This window comes from Pseudopodoces humilis, chromosome 11 (assembly GCF_049639895.1).
Source record: "Pseudopodoces humilis isolate 2021_Gansu_Grassland_sample_001 chromosome 11, ASM4963989v1, whole genome shotgun sequence".
Taxonomy (NCBI): domain Eukaryota; kingdom Metazoa; phylum Chordata; class Aves; order Passeriformes; family Paridae; genus Pseudopodoces; species Pseudopodoces humilis.
The window spans coordinates 19519186-19539868 of record NC_142210.1 but is presented as its reverse complement, the minus strand read 5'-3'; the positions used below and the strand labels follow the sequence as shown (position 1 = coordinate 19539868).

Sequence of the window (20683 nt, the reverse complement as noted above, 5' to 3'; positions counted from 1 at the left end):
AGGTTTGTTTTATAATGTGTTGCCTTTTAGTCCAGTTCAGTCCTTGTTATTGGTTTCTTGTTTTCTTGTGACAACAAATATGCAAATAATGTCTTGCTTTTTTACAGTACAATAAGAGATGAACATTCTGTACAGACAATATATTAGATTGTCTGGTGTTAAAAGAGTGGTCAACCTAAAGTATATAATTTTAGGGAATTGACAAAAATCCCTTATTATGTAGATGGTAATACTGGATAGAGAAGTAGCATGGTTACAGAGGATAAAAGAGTATTCCTTGATTATTGTGGTTACATTTCTTCTGAAGACTTAAATTATAACACAGTTAATAAAATGTCTGATTGCTGCTTCACTCAATATAAAACTGTATTGATATTTTTTTTTCCTCCCTGTAGGCAACATTTTTAGCTACTTTGGGAACCATAATTACAGAGACAACTGCCACTCCAGAAATAAAGTCATAAGACTTAGGGGTTTCTTTCCTTGTTTGGGGGCTTGGAATCAGTTAATGAGATCAGTGAAATAAGTTTCATAATCATCAAAATTTAAGAAAGATTTGAAGAGTTTTTCAATCTGTCAACAAAATTCAATAACCAGTTGAAGGAGGAAATCAATGTGGAATCCTAAAAAGCCCCTTCTTTCTCACAGAACTCCAGCTTTCTCTCTGAAGCCCTTTTTCCTGTACATGCAACAAAAACTGAAGAGCTGGATCCTTCCTTCAGCCTGCACGAGACCATTGCAAAGGTAAGAGAAATGGAGATCTCATTTATACATACTTTCCTCTTGAATTTGCTATTAATTTTGAATTATAATCTGTTTCTTTTTCCCAAGAATCCTTTGAATGTAGTTAAAAATCGTGGAGTTCTCTTCGCTGGGATCCATGTTGGGAATATTCTTTACATTGGTCAACTTGTGTGATCAAAGCAGTTTCACATGCAAATGCTTCTTTTTGTGTGATTCAGTTGTATTTTGCATGTTTCACATTAAACTTCCTGGCATGAGAACAGGGCACTGAGCCCCAGCTGATGGCAGGAAATATTAAATTTGTTCTTCACACACCGGTTCTTGGTTTTGGGAGCTGTCACTGTGGTGTTCCCATGGCAGGAAAGGGAGCCTGTCCTGTGCTTCTGGAGAGTCCCTACAGAGGGGATGCTCCCAAAGCTGATGTGTTCTGCCTCCCCTCCCCTGCTCCAGTGGAATACTCCCCCCATGTTGTTATTATTAACACAATCGAAATTACTCCTTGCTCCAGAGTGCTGCTGCTTCTGTCAGCTCAGCAATGTTTCTGCAGAGACACGGCTACCAATGAGCCCAGCTTCATGGGTTCCTACACTTGTAACAACTTCCTATAAACCACAGTGATGTAGGCCTCACAGATTGCTTTCTTTATTCAAAGCTGCTGCGTTTGCAAAAGGAGCTGCTGTTGAATCATTTCTCCTGCACGCAACAAAAGTAAATTCACAAGAACTCAGCCACGTGTATATTTAATGTGTAGGTGGATCAGCATCTTTGGCAAAATAGACACTGCATGGTCTTGAGGTTGTGGTGGGGTTTCTTTTATGTTTGTTTGGTTTTAGTTATTATCTGTTTGCTTGGTTATTTAAAAAAAAGAAAAAGGCACAAAATCCTAGACATGATTTTAAAGCCTGTCAGAATGTGACATTGTCAGAATTGTTAAGGAACAAGCACCAGACAAGAGTCTTCTGTGAAACCCTGTTAATGGAATTGATGTTTTTAAATCATCCTTGATAGAAAAGTGGCTGAAAAGATTAATCACATCTCCTTCCAGAGTTTGAGGGAAATAGTTGTGTGATTATTTAGTGCATAGTTAATTTGTGATTTATTAAATAGCGTGTGATGAACAACGTGTAATCTGGATAATCTGTAATTTGGTCTTTGCTCTATAAAGTCAACCAATGCAAAAAAATATTTATTAGATACTTGACTTGAAGTATTTTGATTCTGTTTAAATAATTGCACATTATTTTAAATAGGGTCATTGAGCTGTACAATTTTATTTGATAATACTTGATGGAGATTGCACTAGGATATGACTGGAATTCCATTTTGCTTTTCAAACTGTAGCCCAGGAAGCTTTTATAAAGATGAATAGTATGTGCAGCAGTGCATATACTGCTGAGTGACATTCTCAGCATTTAAGGGAAATGCTATAATTTAATTAGTTAACTAAATACTTTAATTGCTGTTCCTTAGTCTGGAATCTCCATATTTTCGTTGTGGTAGATGGGACCAAATTATTTCCTCACAAGATGATAATCTCTACCTTTGGAATAAATTACCCATTTTTGAAAAAAGCAAAAAAAAACCTCAAAAAACTAAACAAAACCAAAACAAAAAACCAACAGCAACAACAAAAAACCCAACAAAACAAACATTAAAAAAACTCAAACCAAAACTAGTGAGAAATTACCTTGTGGTTAGAATTTCCAGTCCTCAGCTACAAGTTAATGCTCCTCAGTGGGAACCTGCCAAAGAACTGTTTATACACCCCACTGCAATTGCAAGTAAAGCAGGTGTCATACCTGCTTCTGAAATCTTAGTTTTTAATTTTTAAAGACTTTTCACACAAAACTGGTTATTGATGTTAAGAGAAATTAAATATTCAAATATAGTAAGTGGAAGATTTGGTAATTTCAATTTGCTTTATTTTTTTCAGAAATGGTTTATGAAAACATTTGAAACTATAGTTTTTTGCTCTTAGTTTTCACTGCATATCACTCTCAGTCTGCTTTGCTTGTATGGCCACTCAGGCTGGTGGAAAAGCTTGTGTTGATTTGAAGCCCTTCATCTCTGCTAGGGAAATATGATTTTATTGTTTCCTAATTTTTTTCCATGTATATGTCTTGATGCCAAATAACAGTGTAAAAGTTTCAACATTATTATTTGCATGAGGTTTGGTGTATAAATTATTAGGTAACTGTGCCTTGTGCTCTCTGATGTCAATGTTTACCCCAATTTCATGGACACTTGGAAAAGGAGATTGCTGAATGTGGCAGAAAAAATGGAGTGGAGATATGCAGCTATTAAATAGATGGATCTGTAATCTGAGTGCTTGAAAGATCTAATTTGTCAGAACAATTGTCAGAACAATTCATATTAAGAAGTTGGCACTGAGAAGGTGGATTTAGGATGGATTGCTGTGAGAACCATGCTGATCTGAAGCATTTAAAGGAAGAAATCTGTAAGCTTCCTAGTGGCAAAGAACTGAAACATTCAGCAGAGTAGTGTGATGCAGTGCAAAACTTGGTGGTATCTTAAGTGAGATTTGCAGACCTTGTAATTTCGATATATTAATGTATATAATATCAAGTATTAAAATCGAGGAGTGTCTGCCTGTGTGGCAAAGGGATTTTCCCACCTGACAAGAAGCCAGATAAAATTCCCTTTTTATCAAATGCACGCTCAGAAAAGTATGTGCTGTTTTTAATAAATTTCATCAGTGTTACTCAGCACAGTGCTTCATGGTAACCAGTCAGTTCAGTGATTAACCAGTTTGAAGATACTTTTCTGTCCACTGTGTGCTCACCAGAGCATCCTCATGAGCCTGGGATCCTGCAGTTCTGAAAGCCTGAATGGCAGACCCCCAACAGGGGATTCCACTGGAGCCACTCACCCAGGACCAGCCATGAAATAATCTCATGTTGATTTTTACTCTGTCAGGCACCAAAGTCATGAAAGGCACGCCAGAAGTGACATAATTGGTTTTATGATGAGTTAGGGGTGCTGACAGATAACTCCTGAGAAAATTATTAGTGAATCTGATTTATTCTACACTCCAATTATGGAATTGCATAAAGTAGAATTACTCCAATGCAATTAACTTCTAAATATTAAACAAAACAGCAAGAGGGAGGAGTGTTTCCATTTCTAGAGGAAATAAGGGGGTTTTGTGTAACAAACAGTGATATTTCCATTTTTTAAAAATACAAACACTTCCAAGGAGATGACAGGCAGGCTCTCCTCCTGCAGTAAATGGAATGAAAAGTATGCAAATGGAATGAAGAGACTGCTGGACTGTTGGTAAATGAAATTCACATTTTGACCACAGATAAGGTGCAGCACAAGAATGTTGACTTGAGGCATTTACTAACAGGATCATACTGTTCTGTTCCTTTGAAGCATGGAAGGGATATATATTCCCATTTACCTGTTGTTTAGTCCCATTAATTCACTAATTTAGGGAACACTCATTCAAATTGGCAATGCAGTAATGTCCAAAGTAGTTTCTTTCCCTGCAATCTCTCTAAAAATGAAAATCTGTGTTTTGGTGCATGCTACCTCTGCCAAGTATTTTAATCTTCCTGCATGATGTCTGTAAATGAGCTTGTTTTTTTGGTTTTGGTGGTTTTGTTCGTTTTTTTTTGGAGGGGGAGTTGTTAATTTGGTGTTTTGTTTATTAGTTTGTTTTTTGCATGCCAAGTTAATGCAACATATTTGAATTAACATGAAGGTCACAAACTCTTGAAATCCCAAAGACTTTTGGGATTTTGCAGATTTTGAATCAGTAGAATAGTACTGTGAACAGAATGTCTGTATGGCAGAGTTTTAGCAGAGGCTTAATTTCTAACAGCATATTATTCCTGGTTTAGGTATTTCAACAGAGTACTTTCATATTGCTGTGTTTTTCCTATTGTGCCCTTTTGGGAACCAGATCATTCTTGAAAAAGCTCTGTTATGCCTGGGCATGCCAACAGCTTCTGCATGGAGGCATCTCTACATCTGTACACTCCATTGAGGCATTTTCTGTTTTCGTTTAGAAATTGCCTCTGTGTAGAGGACTTGGCAGAATTGTTTGAGCAGCAGAGACACAATACTACTCCAGTCAGAGGTACAGCACCAGAAGTGTTAAAGAGTTTGTTCAGAACTCATCTGAAATATTGAGCAAACAAGTCTGATGCACCTGAAGATGCCTCATATCCAAGCCAAGCCCAGAAAACCCTTTGTCCTTGCAAGGCCCAGGCAGATACGTGGCAGCCTTCCCCCACATCACTGGGTGGAGTGCTACCTGGAACTTTTTCCTGTATGCTCTGATCTCCATCACAAAAATGTGGCACTTTGGAGTGTCAGTTTTCACAGGTAATTTCTCCAGTTAGCTTTCTTCAGTGATGTATTCTGTTCTATGTAATTTTTAAAATCCCTGTCTATAGCCGCATGTGCCAGACTTCCCCATCATCTCTCAGTCTCTTCGTCAAAGGCACAAGTTCTGCACTGACCAACAGAACTCTCGTGCCTTTTTGGAGGTGAATTATGTTATGATTTTGTTCTTTCAAAATGAATTATTCAAGCCTCCAGTTAACAGGAATATGCTGGGGAAGGTGACAGAGGTGCTGAATGAGGTTAACAAAGCAGAACAGGTCTCAGTGTGTAAAGTGAGGACCAAGGTGGGGGGCTGATCAATATCTATATTTCAGTCTACTGTTGACACTGAATTTTTAGATGTGGAATTTGACCTTATTGTGAATCTACCAGAAGTGTCTGGGGTACCATTTGTGTGCTCTGTCACACATGAAAGCCCATGGTTCTTGGGCTGAGAAATTGCACTATGACTTGGGGCATCTCTTAATTTTTCTCTTTGTCTTCCCACAGCTGGCAGCAGTTCATGGTTTTTTCAGAGCTCTCATCTGCCCCAAGGTGATGGAGCAGCCTAGGTGCTGTGTAATGTTCCAGTTGATGAAGCCACTCCCTAAGTTAAATAATTTGCTTTTTTTTTTTCTGGCCAGCATCTCATATACTGGCTCTGAGAATCTTACTGGTATTTATGGTTTGATGGTATTTGAGATGTTCAAAGCACAGCTGTAATTATCCATGGTGACACTGTGATTACAAACAAACCCAAACCTTGTGTTTTCCAGCAAAGCAGCACAGGCACCCACATTTCACAGGAATGGTCTGATTTAGCACATATTCTCTTAAGCACACAAGTGAGACTCTGTTTTACCTGTAGCCTTTGTGCATGAAAGAACATAAAATCCAGTTCAAGCAGAGGGTGGATTGAAGGACAAACCTTCTGAAAACTCCCTTCTACCAATGTGTATTTTATTCTGGGGCTATTGTCTGCAGCATTAGAAACAAGAGTAAATCTGGTGATACAATCTGGCACAGTAACTTTGGGCATGTTCTGTTAATTGTGGTGAATAGGAAAGTAACAACATTCAAAGGGAAAAGAAAAAGCTGTCTGGGGATTTTCTCAGCATTAGATATGAGAGAGGTGACTTTAGGTTTTCTGACAGACAGTCATACTGTGTTTGGCCAGACAGCATATTCTCTATCTGCTCCAGCCTAGTTAGGGGAGATATGCTTGGAATTTTTCAGTAGTTCTTTGTTCCTAAAAGCAAGTAGCCTCAAGGACTCTTGCACTTTATACTTGAACTCTGATGGATAAAGACTAGGTAATAAAAATAAGCTGAAATTGCAGAACCCCTGGTAAAAATTTGATGAACCAGCTGTACATCCGACACAGCTCCACTTGGTTAAGCCAGGTATTAAAAAACAGCTCTATTCCCCTACCCTCTGAAACTTTCCATATCTTTTCTGCTGATATGCTAATGTGCTTCCTTCAAAATGGAAGAATTATTACAGGACAGAACTAATTACATTTCCTCCTGTGGCTTCGTGAGGTTGTGGGAAGATGTCAAGGCTCTGGTATTACAAGATTGTTTCTGGACTTTTGGGTTTTTGGGGTTTTTTGAGTCATTGGAATATAATGCTTTCATCTTAGAGAACTAACTATGAAAATATCAAAACAACTAGGAACTGTGATTTCAATGAACAGGACAAAAATCAACAAAAAAAATATAGCAGCCATTAGTGGCATGGCATGTGTAGAAACATCCCCATGGATTGTCTGTGAACAGAATTCTTACCTGTTCAGTTCTCTGACTGAAAACAGAGAATTATCTCTACATTCCTTAAGTATTTTTGATATTGCAGTAAGACTGTATGTTCTTTAAAAAAAGTTATCATTGGCTTCTGTCAGAACTAGATTGCTCTTTGAAACCATTAGTTCCTGAAGTCCTCTTCTAGACCTAAATTGTACTTGGTTACTTTCAAGATTTTTCTGCCAACTGTCAGTAAAAGGGAAAAAAAATCATCACATCATTTTTCAAACTGGAGTTGGAATTTAAGTGAAGGAAGCAAATATGTCAGCTCCATCTGATCCAATCAAACCACAGGATAAACACAAAAGCTGATACATAATGTATCATCCAAAATCTTAGGATAGAAAGCCAAGATTGATGTTGTTTGTACATCTTATGGAACACACTTTTTACTGCAAATTACAGCAATCTGAATGAGCAAAAGAAGATAGGTAGGAGTGAGAGGAAAGATTGTTTAATCCCTATTTTATATACGAGAAAATGAAATACCATGAGTCAAAAGTGGTACTTACAGTAACTGAGTAACTACTTCATTTCCTCACCTGAATACAGAATGAACTTGTAAAATCTGATTTGTTTGATACTGTAGGCAAAGACTGAAAATTTTCAAAGCTGGAGCTAGATTTCTGAAGGTGCAATATGACAAATATTTGGGATTTCAGGTTTAGATCTGTCTGCAATTCTATCTGCATTGGTGACAGGCTCTCAGCAAAGATGTCTATGGCAGGTGTCTTATTTTTTGGGGGGAGATTTTGATCCTTGTGCAATAAATATAAAGGCTTCTTTGTATAGTCATGATCCTGCTGGTTGAGGATCATGACTATACAAAGAAGCCTTTATATTTATTGCACAAGTCTGTTTTCAGAAACAATCACAAGAGTGATTTTTTACTGTGTAATGAGAAAGATCTTTTGTACAACCTTTGTTTTTATTTAAAAAATAAAAGTTTGCTGTGAGGGCTATCAAACAATTGGACAAGTGCATGCATTTTTTAAGGAAAGTCAACACATATGTTGATAGAATCATAGAATAATTTGATTTGTATTCAGCCACTGAAATCTAACAACTTTAAATCTGAAAATAACAAATCTGAAGCTTGCTTCTCTAATAGGTAGGAATATGCCTGGGGCTATTTGAATATTCCCCTGTTTCCTACTATCCTGTTCTTCACACACTTAGTTACTGAATTTGTCAGACTTTAATTTTATTAATCCATTCTTTAGCATCAGTACTACCGTAGGCATTTGTTATTGGCACACATGTACTGAATTGGTGGCTTTACAAGGAAGATGAATTTTTCTTTAAAGAAGATGCCAACATTCTAGAGGAATAGTTCCTCTGGGAAGGAACTTAAAAGTACCTTGTCTGTTGTAGCAGCTCTCTGTAGGAGCTCTTTTCTGTCTACAGATCTTTTGACAAAGATGTCAAATCAGACAGTTCCTTCCCCAGTGCATGCCTCTTAAAACATGAAGTTCCTACTAACAATAATGTAGTAACTACTTTATTTTTTCTTTTTTTTATTTAAATTTAGCATATTCTAATTTACATTTGAGTCAATGTGAGGTAAAGTCAGTGGAACTTTAGTATACGCTCATGTGACAAGGGGTGGAAATAGCTGCTTTTGTACTAAGAGTTAATTAGCTGGTTTTGCAAGCAACTTGTAGAAAGACCTGGAGAAATACAGCTGCTAAAGGGCATGTTTCTTTGTTTGTTTTAGTTTTTAGACCATACTTATAACTTCTTTTGGTGTACAGTTGTACAGTGTATTCTAGACGTGTTTTTTTTTTTTATATTGCTCCATTACACAGCTATGATCACATTGCAGATGCTGAAGTTTACAGATACTGATGTTTGCTTCATGAGCTCAGTCCTGAATTCAAAACCAAATTTTCAAGACTTTGGGTTGTCTTCAGGAATTTTAAAATGACAGATTTCCTTAGGAGTCTTAGCCCAATCCGTAGTGGTTTTAATTTTGTCTTTAAATGTGGACACCTATTTTGGCATCAAAGTGATGGCTGAACTTTTCTGCAACCATGCTCTTGATGCTGAGCATTTCTTGGGTTTGAAGCCATCCAGAAGGAGGAGGATGAGACCAAAATTAAACATCTAGACAATGAATAAGAAATGTTTTTCCTGGGATAAAGCTCCTAAGAACCAACATGTTATGTCCTGAGCTGAGGGATGGGATACCTGAAGGAAACTAAAAGTGTAAATTAAGCACAAAGTAACGTCTGCCTTTATTTAAGTTCAGCCCTTAAATCCTGTCAAGAGCCAAAACAAACAAGTGAAACTTCAGATTTCAATGTGCAGCTCCATGAAATTCTCCACTTGCCTTTTACATTGTGTGGCACTAATAGAAGTGGCTGGGCCTGTTTCAAATCCCTGCTCTTGGATGCTTCCATTGCAGATGTGCTGTGAAAATCTGATCCCAGTGGCAGATAATCTTTATTTGAAATTCTTATTCTGAATGGTTTTTAACTGGTTGTGTGTGACAAAGCTGATGTGTTCTCAGTGATAAAAATCTTCAAAATGGTTTTGTAACATAATCCTGTGCACAAAGTTGTACTCTGCCCTTGTCCTTTCTCTTCTTTCATTCTGTCTCCTAATATATTGATATATAGGCAGTTCAACCGGGTATAACATAGTTCAATTACATGTTTTTAAATAGATCTCCTGAAATGAAGGATTACAAAATTAGCATGAAGACTGTCTTTTCAAATGGACAACATGAAGAATTTTTTTCAAGTGTAGAAGTTGTGATACAAAACTAGTGTATACTTTAAAAAAATCATGGTGAGTCAAAAAAGAACATAAATGAAGATATTACAAAATCCCATCAAGAACATCTCATTTGTAGAGCGGGTTTTGTTATGAGTGTAGTCAATAAGAGAGTATTGCCAGCCTGCTGACACTCAAGTATAAAAGCAGCCAGCATCACAGCAATTAATGTTAGTTTCATAACAGATGATGAAATTTAAGTTAGAATTACAAAATTAGAAATGTCTTTCAGAGAACTGTGGGCTGAAGACCCTGTATCAGAAGGAGTGGGGATGGTTAAACTGTGTGTTCTTATTTCAGTAGGGAGGAGGAAAGAGATCATCCTGCAATAACATCAGGTTTTGATCTGTTCAACACCTTTGAGAAGAGAAAGGCCCTGCTGAGCAGTAGGGAATAGTAGGAATAGTCTGTCTCCCTCTTTCACCTTTGTGAGCCTGAATCGGGATTTCTGTTTGATGGTGTTGTAAAAGCACTTCATTCTCTGCCCCAGACAATAGGTGTTAACAGCAGTGAAAGAATTCCAGCCTGGAATGAAGAAAAGCAGCACCCACCTTCTTCAGCCCATTCCTACTGGAGGTCACTGTCTGGGGCCCTGAGGCTTCCAGAGTCACAGCAGAGAAGAGAATTCCCACCTGGATAACGAGGAGGGGCACAGGCAAATAAACTCAGCCTCCCCCTGAGCAGGGTCAGTTTGGCCTTCAGGACTCACATGCTCGAGTATGATCCAATTTTCCATTTGGAGCCAACAGAATAGATTGAAGCCTGTGCATTAACATTAATGAGATTTAATTAACCGATAGGAGTGATCACCCCACCCACCATCAGCTCCTTGGGCCAGGGGCTGGGTTTTGTTTGCAGCAAACTCACCACAAAACCAAAGCAGTTTAAAAGATATACCTTCCTACAGTGGAAATGATATTTCTATTTCATAAGCAGAGATCATATGCTGGCTATGAAGCTATTTTTTATTTTAATACCTTCTTGTAAAACTAATGGCTAGGAGTTTCATAAATTGCAGCCTAATTTCAACCATGCACACATAATATTGATTTTAAAAGGTACAGCATCTGTATCATCTATTAAATTAATTTTAGTTAAAAATTTAAAGTCATATTACAAAGTACTGCATTTTGACCTAAAGTGTTTCATGACAAGAATCCAGTAGCCAATAAATGAAAAACAACATTTCAGAAGGGAAGGATAGAAATTGTTCTCGGGTAATGGAATAGTATATTCTAGTATGCTGCAGCCTTTTCCTCATCTAAAAGTGATATGACTGTAGAAATAGAGAGAAATTTCTTCAAAATCAAGTTATCAATAAAACTGTAAGTCCTGAATGGTGCTTACTTTGAGAAGTCATTCATAAGAAAAGTAGTTTTTTCTAAGTTATGTGATAATTCATCAATCTCTGAGAGTTTTTGTCTCTCCCTTAGGTGAAAGAACAGCCCATTTATTTTGCTGCTGAGATATATCAGTAAAAGGTATACATAGATATTGCATGATATTCTGAGACACTGCCAAAATTCTACTTAATCTGTTGTAAATTATCATAGATAGGCAATAAAATAATCTCCATGTTGCTACCAGCAGATGTGATCCATCCACACTTGGGTGATTATTTCTTTAGAACAATCAAACTCTGAATGGATAACGTTTATTTCCTTGTGACAAAACACTTCTAATTCCTAAATGGCCAAATAAATAGCAATGCATTTGCATCTGACTGGGTTTTTTTTAATTTATTCAAAGCAGTTAATTGGCAAAGTTATTCTTCTACTGGCTTATTTGAGCTGTGTAACGCAGACTTCATGAAATTGAAATACTTGGAAAAAGATATTACTCAAGACTGTGATATTTTCTGTATTTTTATAAGTTATGTTAAACATAACACTTTTTTTTTTAATTAATTAAGAGAATACTGACAGTTGCTTCCCGTGCCAAACTGGCAGACTTTTAATCACAAACAAAACATCCAAGGCAACAAAAAATTCACTGCCTTCATCTCAAATTAGCTTATTTTTGCAACATGTCATGATTCTAAGGGGTGTATTGCTATTTTTTTTTTATAACAGCTTTAAAACACAAAGGTGAAGGTAATTTTTAATTTTTTTTTTTTTAATTTCCTCTCTAAGGTGTTTACTTAAGATACCATTTTGAGGAATCTATTTTTAATAATATTGTGGCAACTGACATGGTGCCAGCAATTCTTAACCATTCAGATTTCACTTTTTAACACTACTGATTAGTGCCCTCTGTTAGATAAATGCACCTGGCATAAACAGATGAGCCCAATAATTTGATTAAAATCCTGGTTCTGAGTATTTCAGTGAAGTTCAGTCTGGCTTCACCCAGAACAGGAGCCAGTGATGGACGTGAAGGGTTCATGTGGAAATTATTTGTCAGGTTTTTAGCTGCTCAGGAGGTGTTTGAGCCTGGAAGTGCAGATGCACTCTCGGATTTTCAGGTACAAACTGAGAGGCAGCAGCTGCAGATCCAGCTCTTTATACTTCAGAATAAAACGTGTAGCTTTGGCTTTGTGAATGCCAGACCTGTTGGGAATTCAATTATAAACCATATTCTGGATCCTGTTGGTAATCCCCCAGCGCTGTGATGTGCTTGAGACAGGAATTCAGTCCCGAGGCTTAAAAGGATGCAGAGGAGCACTCTGCAGACAAAAGGCTAAATACTTAAATTTATGCAGCTGAAAAACTTGATTAGACTCAGTGGAATAAGTGCTCTGCTACCGAAGTTTTAAGTGTCATTAAAAAACAAAATTGATTGAATCAACATGAAGAAAAAGTTCCTTTTTCTTGTCTTTATTTTCACATCAGATAAGGAGAACATTCCTTTGTATGGGCAGAGCTTGGGGCTCAGCACAACCATATCCTTTCATTTTTTGGGTACTGCCCTGTCATGAGATGATTTGGCAAATGAGTTTTTAATAGAAAGCCTATATGTAATATAAGGAATTATATAAGTAGTATTAAAGTAAAACAGTTTGCATAAGTACTTTAAAATGTAGCAACTTCCACAGTTACGTATCTTGTTCTTAAGATAATTCATTGACCTTACCATGGAGGAACAATATTGGATATTAAGTTGTCAGTTCAACCTTTTCCCTGCTTATTAGAAGTGTCTCAGGAAGAGTAAACAATTCTTTAAATAACAAGAACTACTTTCTTCCACCTGTCTTTGCTACATCATTTCTGATTCCCTACCTCTTCCCTCCTGTCACCTATATCCCATCAAATTCTGAGCTGAATGCCAAGTTTTAGCACCTGCTGTTGGAACTGGGATTTCAGAAGGCTTTGAAGGTAATGTAATAATTAAGATCATCAGGAGCTTCCATCAGCTGAACGTTGTGACTCTGTGGTTTCCCAGTTGCCCATAGCCAGTCTGGATGGTGCCACGGAGTGAGCAGGATTAGGTTAGCTCTGACTGGAAAGGAATCATTTGGGTTTGCTGTGGGTTTTGCTCCAGGCTTTGTTTTGTTTTCAGCTCTCAGATCTGATTTGCTGCACGAGCTGTGGTGCCTGTGGAAGGATGACAGTGAAAAGTGCATGTGGAGCGTGGCACAGGGGTTATTCCAGCGACAGCATCCTTCCTGTTAGGCTTTGGAATCTGAGCTGAAAGGTGTTAAAATTAGCCTGAGGAGGATTAGTTCTTTGCATGCCAGTCCTATGGCAAGTTGATTCCTAGATCTGCTTAAAATTCTTGCCTTAAATTTAAATAGTCCTTTCTGCATCTGTTGTTGATGTTATTCTAACAGAATTGTAGAAGGATCACGGCTAAACATGCCATATAATGACAAATTGCTGTTTTTTACAAAAAAAACCCAGCAACTGAGGTGCTTTGTGGATGGAATATGATTTATTTTGAACTTTGAAGGAGAACATGAGAAACAGATTACAAAGCCTTTCATGAAAATCCTTATTACATCTGGACTTTAAGAACTCACTGTAGATGTTCTGATTGGAATTTATAGAACATGATTAAGAGTTAATGTGTAAGGGCTGTGTGTGTAATTTGAAATTCTGGTGCTAACATCTGAGGCCCAAAACTGATTTAGAAATAGATCTATTCCTTGTACTGGCAAAGTGCACAGGAAAAAATCAGAAACTAATCAAACTTATTTAGGTTTTATTGGTAAGATTTACATATCTGTTATGGTTTGTATAAATCTGTTCTGGGTTTTGTAAATAGGTTTTTGGATTAGTAAATCCATTTGGACAATATTTGCTGAAAACCTAGTGAATGTACATTACTTGGCATTTAGGGAAGTAAGTATATGCTTTAGTAAAATTCCTAGAAATGCTTTCCTGTTTTAGTTCTGGCAATCTTTATGGTGAGTTATTGAAAACTGAGCTCTATGAAAGCAGATTTGCATCTTCCTGTTTTATTAGGGAACCACTGTTTTTATTTACCCCTAATAAACTGGTTTCATAATGTAGCTTTAATGTAGCTCAATACCTAAAGAAAAATTAGTTCCTGTGCCCTGTGTTTAAGTTCCTTTTCAGAGTTAAACACAAACCTAGTCAAGCTTGACTTGTAGCATGGTTTGCTGTTTAGTTACTCAGACTCCAGTGTTTTTGTTGTGTGCTTTACAATTTTTGCAAACTGTGTGACTACAGCTACACAAGCTGTAGTTAAATAATCACAGTTTATCTAATTGGGGAAATTACATGAATAAATGAAAGGCAAGTTAATACCATTTTTTTAACAGAAAGGTGTGTGTTCAAGGGTGCCTGGTTTTGGGTAGAATGGCACTGCCAGAAGATAATTTTCTCTAGCCAGGTTATCAGGTACAAAGAAGAGATTGCACTAAGCAAACAGAGGTTTTTGCTTTCCCATTCTGCGTGTTCAGGACAAGGACTGTCACCAGGAGGCCAAAGCTGCTGGAAGGGCTGGGACACAGGTCCTGTGAGGAGCAGCTGAGGGCTTTGGGGTCGTCCTGCTGGGAGAAAAGGAGGCTGAAGGGCAACTTGCAGTGACAGGACCTGTGGGAATGGTGCTGAGCTGTGCCAGGGGAGGTTTAGACTGGATATTAGGAAGCATTTCTTCACCAAGAGGGTGGTCAGACATTGGAACAGGCTTCCTATAGAAGGGTGCTCGCTCCCCCCAAGTCTGTCACTGTTTAAAAGGCATCTGTAGAATTCCTTTAACAATATTCTGCAACCTGGGCAGCCTTGAATGACATCACAGAATGACCCCTGTAGGTCCTTTCCAACTGGAACAGCCAATTCCATCCTGTTCTCTGTGGATGCCTCTGCAAGGCTTTTTCTCTAACGCTATTCACAAGCCTGGAAAGGTTTCACAATGAGTTTTACACCAGCTCTGTGAAGTCTCATGATTTATAATCTGGTTACCCAGCACACAGAACATTTTTTTTAAATAACTGACTCTAGAAACTCACCTGTTCCAAACATCAGCACGAAGCAGATTATACAAAGCAAAAGGGTTGAACTCTCAGTGAGAAAAACATTTTGTGAGTCTGCTTCATCACTAGCTTTTATTTAAAATGGCAGCAAAGTGAGATGCAGTTAGTTTGCCATGTCAGAGGTCACATTGCAGGAGGTGAAAGCACAGAACACAGTGCTGCCAAGTTCCTGGGAATTCCTGCATTCCTCTTCAGCTGGTTCATGGGAACTTCCTTCTGGAAGAAGGAGCTGTGATCCTACACCAGTGCTCTGCCCTCAATCAGTACTTTTATCTTGGCATAGAAACTAATAATTCATGCAGTCTCCAGTACTAACAGCTCTATTGTAATATAAATAGCACAACATGATAGTGAATAAGAGATTATAAAATTATATGAGCACATTAAGACAGGTATGTCTGTTGGAATTGAAGATCTGATATGAGGAGCTGTTCAGCAACTGCTGCAAATACAATAAAAACAGAGATGCATAAAAGAATGTGAATAACAGGAGTTTGTGTTTAATACTAGACAGGAAAGGAAGGATTAAATTTGAATTTAAATGAGCACAGACTGCAAAATATCCTGAGTTAAATCACGAGAATTTTGGAATTAATAATTTTTGCATAGCCAAGAAATGCTTTAAGATTGAATATCTGGTCTCCCTAGCCAGTTCAAATTTGAATACTATTTATGTTTTGTGAAACTGTGATCCTAGAAAAAGTACTTCTCAGCTAGGAAAGGAGGACATAATGAGAAATATGTGATGGAACCATTGACTAAGCCCCTCTATACAGCACAGTTTGATTTTGGGGTAATTGCAAGGCAGGGTTGGGCCTTTACATAAATATCATCTTTTCTAAAAGTGGTGAAGAAAATGGGCCCACATTCTGTCTCTACTGACATGAGCAATATTCTTCTGAACTTGGAGTTCCAGCCAGTGCACTGCTTTTGATTGACATATCTAAGGGAAATTTGAAGCTTTTTTCTTCCTTTTTCTTAAGATAAACTGAAGAAACTTGCAGCTGACAGGATCTCATATGAGATCCTAATGAGGCAAAGAGAATGAAACATTTCTTTTTATGCTGAAGTGCCAGAACTGTAATGACATTGTATCATAGTTTTCAAAAAAATACAAAGATAAAAAATCTTGCTTGTAACTCAATAGTTATTTTGCATAATGTAGTGGACTGAATGCTGAATGTTGAGGAAACGAGTTAATCAAAACTCTCCTCTGTCATCTCCTTTTTTTCCTTTTTCCACATGAAATTGGGAATCTTCCATTGTGTTCCCTTTCTCTTGCACGAAGAAAATCTCTGTCCACAGTAAAATCTCACAGGAGAGAGGAGAATCAATTATTTGGCAATATGGAACTATTTCTAATTGTGTTCTGAGTAAAAAAAAATTCCAGATAAAAGTATGCTATAGATATTTTTTCAAGGGCTTATCTAAACCAGCCTGTCTTAATTTATCTGTATTTGCTGGAGAAGGACCAGGATACTCTAGAGCCATTTGTTTTTCTTAGTTAAACAGAAGCAAACAAAAATAAACCTTAAGATACTTATTGGGTACTTAAGATTGGGTATGGCCAATGTCTGAATCCAAAGCAAATGCTTTTATCTCACCATACTGTTAAGAGTTATTAAAAATTATCATTTCATTGCCTTTTGTCACAAAAGAAATTCATCCAATTCATCTTGGGTTTTTTTTTCTTTTAAAGCAAAACTCTGTAAGTTTTTCTGCTCTTAAAGCCACCATTTTTCCAGGCCACAGTGCAGGAGAGTGAAGGCCTTGATGAAGGTGCTTGGCTGGTGCCTTTCAGCCCCCATAAATGTCCTGCTGGCAGATGTGTCCTGTCAATGGGAAGGCCTTGACTTTGGTCTTACTCAGCACTTGTGTCTTGACAAGAGAAATTGATTTTTGCTTGCCTAAGAAAACAGGTTCTTACATTGTCAGGAGCACCCAAATTTTGACAAACTTTGGGTAATTGTGCTGAGATCACATCACAGAAGACAGTGGCTACATGAGCATAGTTTTAAAAACTGAGCTCTAGTTCCAAAATAAAGATACATAAATCTGTGTCCCATTTAATATCCTATGCGTTCAGCCTGCCCAGAAACTGGTGTTAGGTTGTTGTTAATGATTTACTTCTCATCTTCCATTTCTGTGCACAGTAAATTGCTGGTAGGTTTTCCTGGTGGACTTTTAAGAACAGAGATCAATACTTGCAAATTCATACAAAGCTTTTAAAATAGCAAGCCCTTAGAAAATATCATGGTGCATGAAGTTGTTTCCCAATATATTCTAAATTGGATCAGAAACCAAAGAAAGGAAGTGAGAGTCTTGGTGAGGAGCACAGAAAAAGGAAACGTGTGGGTTTGATCAGTACGTTCAATTTTTTCTTTTTTTCCCCTGCTTATAGTTCAGCCATGTACTTTTATTCTGTTTTAGCATGTGGAGGGGAGAAAAAGAAGCAGAAATGATAGCAGGAATTTTGTGTTTTTTCAGAAAATTTGGTTCTCAGTTTGCTTCTTGCTTCTGTAGAGATATTTTATCCAGTAGCCTAGTCCTGGGTTAGGGATGATTTTGCAACACAGTAAGAAACTATTAAATAAACCCAGTGGGTGTGCAGCTGGGTGGGTTTTGGTTTTTTGCTTTTTAGATGTTGTCATGAAACATTTTTTAAAGGCTTGTAGTTTCTTGCTTCATATTCTATCATATACATTGTGTCACTCCTGGAAACAGGATGATTCTGTCTGCTGGTGGTGCTTTCTTTGCCTTAGTTATTATTAAGGCTTACATCTAAATTAAAGATAATTATGAGCATATATGAAATAAAAAACTTGCATTGAATCAGCGAAGAATGAATATATCCTTGGTGTATCACTCAGAAAAGCTGTGACATATGCTGCTGAAATATGTTTCATTTAATTAAAAACCAAGTTTTGTACGTTTTTGCTTGAATTGCTTCACTGATGTAGATCATAGAAGTGGAGCTGGTCTTGTGGGAATACTGTAGGAACAACAAAAACTACTTCTTTGCCTTAAAATACACCCTTTTCTTGTCATGACTTTATAGTATCTCACTGAAAGCTATTTATGTCCTCATGCCTTTTATCGCATTTAAGAAAAGGGGATTTTAGTGGAATATCTTAGAGCTTTAGAGCTTTTATAAGGAAAGGACATAATTGGCCAAATTAACACTGTCACAGTCCTCACTGCTGTACAGCATTAGTCTACAAACCTTGGCAGTGATCATTTGCTGGATACACATCCTAAACATACCAGGAAAGGCAATTCACTATTACACATGAATTAGACTGAAATTGCTGTACTTATTACTGGAGGCTGAATCTCCAAATTCATGTTTGGGGAATCTACACAGCACTTCAGATATTATAACCTGCTTGTACTGCCTGTCTTCTTGATTTGCTCTCCTGCAGCATCTGGTACTGGCAATAAATGTTCTGTGACACCGCAAAACATCTCGAGTGTCAGGCCAGGGCTTGGGCTCCTTGGCTGTGCCTAAGGGTGCCTTGTAAACAGAACTCTCAACAAGCTGCTAATTAACATTTTCCATATTCTAATTCCCCTTTAATTCCTCCTACTTTCACATTGTCAAGTGTAATCAGTTAAAGATGTGTAAATTGCTTTCAGAGGATTGAAATATGTAATACCTTGCATAATCACCTTTGTCTTCAGTACATTACTTGCAAGTTGTGTTCCAGACCCTCAGATAGTCTCACCTTAATTTTTAAACAGCAACTTCAAAGGGACATTAAACACATTGAGAACCCTCCTCCAGAATAGCCCTACACTGTGAAAGATTGTTTTAATTTAATTTCTCTGTGAGCAGCTTAAGGTGTAAATTTAATTTCTCTGTAAACAGTTTAAGGTGTAAGCTTGCTTTTGATTTTTCTTTTTTTGTTTTGGTTTGGGTTTTGTTTTGTTTTTTATTTGGGGTATGTTTGTCCACAGTCTTTTCCAGGTACTCCATGCATTTCTGTTGGAGACTGTTGGCAGGGTATTAACCTGAGGAGAACTCTACTTTAGAGCTCAGCTTTTTCTCCATCAGAACACAGGTCTTGTCTGTCATTCACAGGAGAAATATGGAAGCAGTCATGAAAAACTGGAAAATAAACAGAAAGAAATACAATCATTTGATTTACAGGCTGACACTTGTCATTTTCATGAGGAGGCAAAGAAAACAGTGAATTTCCAAAGGTTGTAAGAGTTGAAGAGAGTATTTTTTAAAAATTTCTATCCTCAACTCAGACAATTCCCTAAATTTTCATAGAAACTATATGTCCTTTTTATTAAGCTAACTGTTTCTACCAACTTTTGAGTTATATATGAACATGAAAAGCAATACAGCCTTTTTGGAGGGAAATTAGCCAATGTTTACTACTAACACAAGGAAATTGTTTTTTCAACCTGACTTTGAGCATTGTTCATTCATTGAAATCTTTCTTAATTAGAGGAAAAAACATAGTGATCATTTGTTCTTCTCACTCTTTGCATGAGCATGTCAGAGCTTACCTTAAGCTAATCAACTCATTAGTAAAGTTCTAGAAACTTGTAATTTTTGGATGAATGGTTTTCCTGTATTTTCTGAAAACCAGAACAAATCATTGGGGAGTATAGATACTGGTGTAAAATCCTGCAGTCTTCTCTGATCCATAATTGTGTTTCTTGGAATATTTTTGCTATCATTTCCTCAGCTGGAGTGGACCTTCAAGCTTCCATTCTTGTATGACTGGGTAGGTAATAAAATTATTCAAGTGTGACTTTGGGAATGAGCAACTAATAACTTTAAATTTACTGGCTGTTCCAATAATCTTAGCTTTCCAAGTGTCCCAAAAGGCAGCCTAGGAATCTTGCTTTTAGTCCATGTAGGCAATACTTGAGATGATCTTGAGCCATGTGGTTTTAACAGGAAGATTTTTAATGTTAAATAAGAAACTCTTTCTCACTTTCAGTTTGGTTGGTTCAGTCCACTGAGTTGTGTTGCTTTTCTTGCTAGGCTTAGTGGTTTTAATTCAAAGAAAGTAATGAAGAGAAGAATGCAAAACACATCCTTTACACCTCTAAACAACCACAGTAATATGTTCAGAAAATGTATTGAGCTGCCTAATCCAAAGCTCATGGAAGCTGAATGCAGATTGATAGCAGTGGGATGTAATTAGGCTTTGCAGACTTTTTGTTTTTTAACCCTTGTGAGTTTTCCTGAGAAGCAGATAGTGAGGGAAGGATTCACAGTACCAGAACTAAGAGCCAAGGCTGCCTGGTGTCCACTCACATCTTGGACCCAATAGTTGCTTTTGAAACTTCAGATTTTGAAATTTCAAAGCTCAGCATACATTTTCAGATGGACTGGTGGCACTGGCAGATAAGCAGGGTGGGATCTTGCTGACTCCATCCCTTTTGGCTACCGGCTTTATTTAGTACCTGCCTGCTTACCTGGGGTGGGGAAACACTCCAGTTAACATCCCCAGCAATACAAGAGGATTCTTTTTAGCAGACTAATACCCAAAATTACTTCTAGATTTGTTGTTGTTTTTTGTTTCAAGTTTCAGTCACGCTGAGCAGT

The 20683-nt window shown here is 37.4% G+C and overlaps 1 protein-coding gene across 9 annotated transcripts in view; it reads left to right on the top strand.

The window, feature by feature from the left end:
• Positions 1–20683, top strand: part of NAALADL2 (N-acetylated alpha-linked acidic dipeptidase like 2) — a 427779-nt gene that overhangs the window by 371077 nt on the left and 36019 nt on the right. For all 9 annotated transcript variants that reach the window (XM_088061038.1, XM_088061039.1, XM_088061034.1 and 6 more), the window contains one exon: positions 649–744. In XM_088061038.1, coding sequence (XP_087917164.1) covers positions 649–744 — 96 coding nt within the window. The remainder of the gene's footprint in view (positions 1–648; positions 745–20683) is intronic.